Here is a 6,225-nt window from a genome sequence, read left to right as displayed (position 1 = left end):
TCTTTTGATAACGTTACTTCGGGATGTATTACATTATTTTAACACATACATTAACCAATTATCGTAGTGGCTAATGGCATATGGATCAAGCTAACTGCAGGAAGGTCTTGTCTGAATTACATATTATGATTATTGGTTTTATTTTGTATCTTTAAAAACAAATAACAACAGTGTATAGATTATATGCAAGGGTGGATTAAGGCCTTCGACTTCAACACAAACACTACTAATGACACAGATTAAATAACTAAATAGTTACTACCTAACAATAGGTAAAGGAGGTTTACCAACGTCATACACCTGCAACCTGCAGGATTGCCTAAACTCATTTAGGAGAACTGTTACTGTAGTTTGAATAAATATTATCTAATTATGATAGACCATATATTTTAATAATTAGCTCCACTAACTCAGTCATTATCATTAGCTTCTAACAAGTTTTTATAGAAAACTAGCGGCGCCCCGCGGTTTCACCCGCGTGAGTCCGGATCCCGTAAGAATATCGCGATAAAAAGTTGCCTGTATGTTATTTTAGTTGTCCATTTACGTACCAAATTTCATTGCAATCGGTTCAGTAGTTTTTGCGTGAAAGAGCATCAAACACACACACACATCCTTACAAACTTTCGCATTTATAATATTAGTAGGATAGGATAGGATTCTGAATTATTAAACCGTCAATTTTCTATTCATTAACATTGAACCTAAGGTTTTAACTAAATAGATATAAGGATAGCTTTATAAAATTTGCAACCGATTGAAGCAATTATTATTGTGTTTTAATAGGAAAACCTTGTCATTAGGTTCCATTTTAGATATATATAATTGTTATAGCTATTTCATATATGTACTTATTTATGTATAAGTTATATATTATTATTATAGCTATTTTAAAAGACCTCATCATTCAGATTCTCAGTTATCAAAACATCGAGATATCATTCGCTGTCGTATTATGCAGTCATACAATGTTATTTATGAACGAAGATCCTTCAGTCTTACAATGTCGTCCAGATAAATCCATTGAGGTCACTTCCCATTTAATATGTTACGCTGATAAGGATTATTATTATTTTCCATTAAACAAAGTTTGTATTTACATTAATAAAAGTTATATTTTTTATGTCAATGCAGCTGATAGGTCGCCTGAGGCCAATCCCCACCTATTGGCAAACAGTGTTTGCATAGGCCTAACGCCTCTCCAAGTGGACTGCGTACTTGGAAGAGAAGGGGTTAGCGAAGGGATTGGGCTAAGGAAAAGGATACGGACCACTCATCGTACGAAACACAGTAGCATTCTCGTGCTAGTATTTTATGACTATCTTCTGTACGATTTTTTTTTTTTTTTTTTTTTTTTTTTTTTTTATGTCATAGCGGGCAACTGAGCTGGTGGTTCGCCTGATGGTAAGCGATCACCACCGCCCATGAACACACACGCAAAGGTAGTGCCTCTACGAATGTGCTGCCCGCTTTTATGGCATAAGGGAAAAGGAAAGGATTAAAGACTGGAAAGAAGGAATGGACTGGGATGGGTGAGGAAAAGGAAATAGGCCTCCGGCTTCCCCACTCACCGTACGAAACACAGTGGCATGCCACTATTTCACGCCGGTTTTCTGTGGGATTGTGGTACTTTCCCCGATGCGAGCCCATTTTTCAGCGAAGAATACTAGAATCCCACATAAAACTTTTCATTAAATTGTTATTACCTTGCTTATATATTATTATTATAATTTTAATTACTATTTTAATTTTTGATTATGTAAATATTGTTCTCATCTATTGGGCGAAAGCATTGTTTAAATCAAACCAAAGAACAGTAAACGTAAACAAATTACTTTATTGCATTTTAAAACCTTACAATTTCTAATTTAGTCTTTTATACTAATGTTACAAATAAAATCACTTAAACATTAAGTTACAAAACATTTTAATCGTCCGTAAGCACCGTGGAAAACAATCTGATTATCAATACGATACCTAATGGAGATTAAAATAAAGTACAATTTACAATAACCTATTCAATAAATAAATAATAACAATTTGGTGGCAAGATAGCTTCTAGAGCGAGATAATATCGAAATCATCACAAACTCTCAAAAAAAAGGAACTCTTAACAAAAAGTCTTTGAGCACCCACTGGTTCACACATACTTGTATCTTAAAAAAGTTATTTTTCACAGCTATACCTAATCCAGTAACGTTATATAACTATTTTCCTTTCGTTACTAGTGCTCAAGGGAGTAACCGTGACGTCTTACAGTAGTACTAATTCTGGTGTGGGAAAAAGACAGCGCTATATAGATTTTATAGCGCTATCACTCCCCCCTCCTTCTTCCCTGATAACTACAAAAAAACTAACGTTATGACGAGTATTCCAATACTTTATTTACAGATTAAACTTGTAATTATACGAAATGTTGCTATATGTCATATTTATCGCTATAAAATGTATTCAAATGAAGCCATGATACATCGCTCCAATACAATAATTAATGAATTTTATTTTCATGGCCCTTTAAAGTATTCGGATTTGGAACTCCGAGATGCTAGTCTGACATAATCAAGGAATTCAATCTTCTAGACCGAATACAATACAAATTATAGAAAAAAAAAAACAATTTTTTTTTCTATTTTTATCTCATAATTTTTGCAACAATAAACAATCATGTTCTATTGTTTGTTAATTTATATTGTTACTCATAAAGTTATAGTCTCGCAACTTCCACAGGAAAATGCAGTTGAAAATAACAGTAGGTGATATTATTCTGAACTCTATACCATTCTGACTTTTACCAAGTGGTGCTTCTAAATTTACATTTGACCCTTAATTAAATCTAATATGGTGCCAATTAGTAAACCTAGACAAATTATACATACATTGTTTTGTTGTAAACATTCGACTTCATATTTAGCATGTTAAAATCAAATTTATTTTGTCAGTCTAGGGTTACACATCATACTCCACTGTCTAAGCCTAATCCAATATGTGAGCGGCATTCGATGACGCGTTGCTATGGTAACCATGGTCTCACATGCCGCACCTCATACTTCACCGTCAAAAAACTCAAACTTCTCAACTACGCGGTCTTGATATTAGCGCCTGTTATTAGATTAAATTATTGTCTACATCACATCTGATGTCTGGACAGCAGCTAGGGTAACTTCTACTCAGATCAATGTCTGTTACGAAGCAGTTAGGTATCTCGGGGGATAACACAGCACCACACCTGAAAGATTATATTTTATATAATGTTTTGTTCAGAGAGATTGAGCCCATAAAATAATAGACCAGTATTTTTTGTAGAATCAAACCTCAATAATATATCAAAACAGTTCGTTTTTATTGTCATGGCTTTATAAAATATGTTTTTTGAATATTGGTAAAAATGTATCTATTTTATAAATGTAGTTATACCATAAATAAACATAAATCAAAATCTATGATTTGAAAAGACCTCCAAGTTACTTGTTAGTTCGTCTTTGAAAGGCTTTGAGAATAAGTGCTCACGTTTTAATATCTTAGCAAAGTGACGCTGCAAAAGCGCTTTAAAATTAGTCTAATGAAACAAATATTTGTTTAATGGTTGTTAATTAAAATACTTACGAAGCATAATGTATCAAGTGTTTGCCGCACTCTATCCTATAACAGTATCCAACTGGTGAAACATAAGATCCGAAAGGTATGACATCACCAATCTCTTTCACATAGCAACCTTCTTTGTGAGCTGAAAATAAAGAAAAAAATAATTAAAAAAAAATACGATCTCGCAATTCTGGAGCAATCACGATCTTAATAGATAGGTGCCTATACAAGTTATACGATGTGAAAAAAGTTGCAGGCTTAAACCATAGTTGACCAATTAAATTAATTCATAGACGATTTTCAACAAAAGGTTATAATAGCTTTATTTAAATAATACAATGATGGAATGCATAATATTATTGTGAGTATTAAAATTTTAATAGAATGAATATCAATAACTTAATTAGCATATTATTTTCCATGAACCAGGTATAATAGTGATTGTTAAGAATGTAAAAAACAACCTTGTTTATAAAAAATATTAAAGCGGAACAGACAATTTAAATATACCAAAATGAACAAACAAATTCAGCAAAAAGTTTGTCTATCAGTCAAAACCTCAATAGTAACTCCAAAGATGTTTACGAATGAGGACCATGACCTCAACCAGGCTCATTCGTGCTGAGGAAAAGAATGCATGCATAAAGGTATGTTTTCGGTGTCGTGATGAATGATACACGCTAACTTCAATGGAAATACGGGGGTTTTGTTTTCATTTGAAAAAATATTTTCCGAGGAAGATTCTGGATGAAAGCTTCAAGTTAAAAATACACATTGTCATAAAAACACGCTGGTAAATCCGCAAACATAACGTTCAACGTTAATGTACTGTGTATGTTCTTTCGATACACATCATAACATTATGTGCTTTTTAACATTATTAAACAATCACTACGAAAATTAAATTTCGAATGTTATTTTAAAAATAGATTTTGTATAGAATTAATTATTCTGTTTTTAAATTAAAATTATGTTTATGACGTTGACAATTACAAGAAAAAAAAAACAAAGATCCGTCACGATAAAGAATTGGCGCCAAACTAAAGACTAGACGTCGCGCGTCGTTACGATTTTTACATAATCCGCCCTATTAATATGCAAATGTGTTTTTTATTCGTTTAACAAGACAATCGCGCGGAAAAAAGATCTGGATCGATGTTTTAAATCACGTTGGCGCCGTTCTGTCGCCATTCATTTTACTTTTAACGTGTAATTGACTCGCAAAATGGCGACTCGGCGTCGCTTGCCATCCTTGTCAATGAGTGATGAATTTTCCAACGATGTAATGATTAATTCATTAATTTTTTCACTAGCCTACGTACGTCAGTATTAGTAGCTATTAGGATTTAATTCCGCAATATAATATCGTTTTATTGAATAACCAATTAATTACATTCATAGGAAACATATTTTAAAATGTAAATTCGTGTTTAAATCTAACCGTTCGATAAAAACAAATGTAAACACAAGTACAAAACTGACTGAAGCGAATTATGTTTATTTCATTAAAGGTCAACGAGATATGTTATTTACTAATAATTTAATTAAATTTGTAAGCCTATTTAAATATAGCTTGTATAATAAACATACAAAAATTGGGCTTCGCGTGTCATTATAGAGACGAATAAAAATTTAAAATAAATTGTAATGATCCTACAAAAATACCAAAGCGCTTTGACCGTATATTGGCAATATATCATTAAATGAGAGTTTAAATGAGCGCTTATTACGTTAAACACGATCAAGACGAAGTAACCTTCCTAATAATCATGATGAATACATACTTAACACACACTTGACCTTTTCAAGTGATTATCGAAATGACAGATAGGCACATGACCCTAAAGTTCATGAGCGCCTACTGATCGGAACATCGATCGACATCTGACAAAATAAGATTATCTTAAAATATTAATTCGAACGAAGATTAATATTAATAAACCAAGTTCAAATCCTTAGAAGAAGAAATGTCTATTTATTTTTTATATAAAAAGAATAAATAGCGGCTTCAAATTATTATTTTAAACGAATAATTAAACGACCTTCGAATTGTCAGAATTAGATCCAATTTAAATGGGATCAAATAAGCATAGATAAGGAACAATTAATATTTCTATATGTAAGTGTTATAATCGGTTAAGTCAGTCTATCTATTTAAAACTTACAAGCAATCAAAGTTCTTGTGTATCGTAAGACATTAATATAATTTTTTTCATAATAATTTACAAAAATGTGGCTTATTTCAATTATGTACGAGTACATAGCGATTATTTAAATATTTAAGTTGTAAGTGAATGAAAACCATGACAAAATTAATTTATAATATTATTCAAAACATGGATAAACAAGAAAGGAAAGGTATGAAAGTAGCTATTGAAAATTTCGTAGAATAACAATGAGGATCATTTTACATATCGAAATATAGATTAAAAGAGGGTTTATATTACGTAAATTACTGCCAAAATGGATACCGACAACTTGAAATTTCAGCGGGAAAGCGCTTCGTAATAAGTTTCATATTACTTGCATTAATAGCTAGATTTATTGCTTGTAAAAGAGAATACAGGATGTATACCTAGTCTTGCCATAAATATTGTAATAAAGAAAAAAGAAAATTGTTAACTGCAAATAACATTTATTACT

At 31.5% G+C, this 6,225-nt stretch overlaps 1 protein-coding gene across 1 annotated transcript in view; it reads right to left on the bottom strand.

Moving 5' to 3' along the window:
• Nucleotides 1-1,814: 1,814 nt before the first annotated feature.
• LOC119833094 overlaps nt 1,815-6,225 on the bottom strand; it is a 6,530-nt gene continuing 2,119 nt past the window's right edge. Inside the window, exons 2-3 of the mRNA XM_038356971.1 lie at nt 3,604-3,724; nt 1,815-3,226 (exon numbers count right to left, since the gene is read on the bottom strand). Of these exons, the coding sequence (XP_038212899.1) occupies nt 3,106-3,226; nt 3,604-3,724 (242 nt within the window). The 3' untranslated portion in view covers nt 1,815-3,105. The remainder of the gene's footprint in view (nt 3,227-3,603; nt 3,725-6,225) is intronic.

This window comes from Zerene cesonia, chromosome 16, assembly GCF_012273895.1.
Source record: "Zerene cesonia ecotype Mississippi chromosome 16, Zerene_cesonia_1.1, whole genome shotgun sequence".
NCBI lineage: Eukaryota > Metazoa > Arthropoda > Insecta > Lepidoptera > Pieridae > Zerene > Zerene cesonia.
This window is presented reverse-complemented; position numbering and strand designations above follow the sequence as displayed.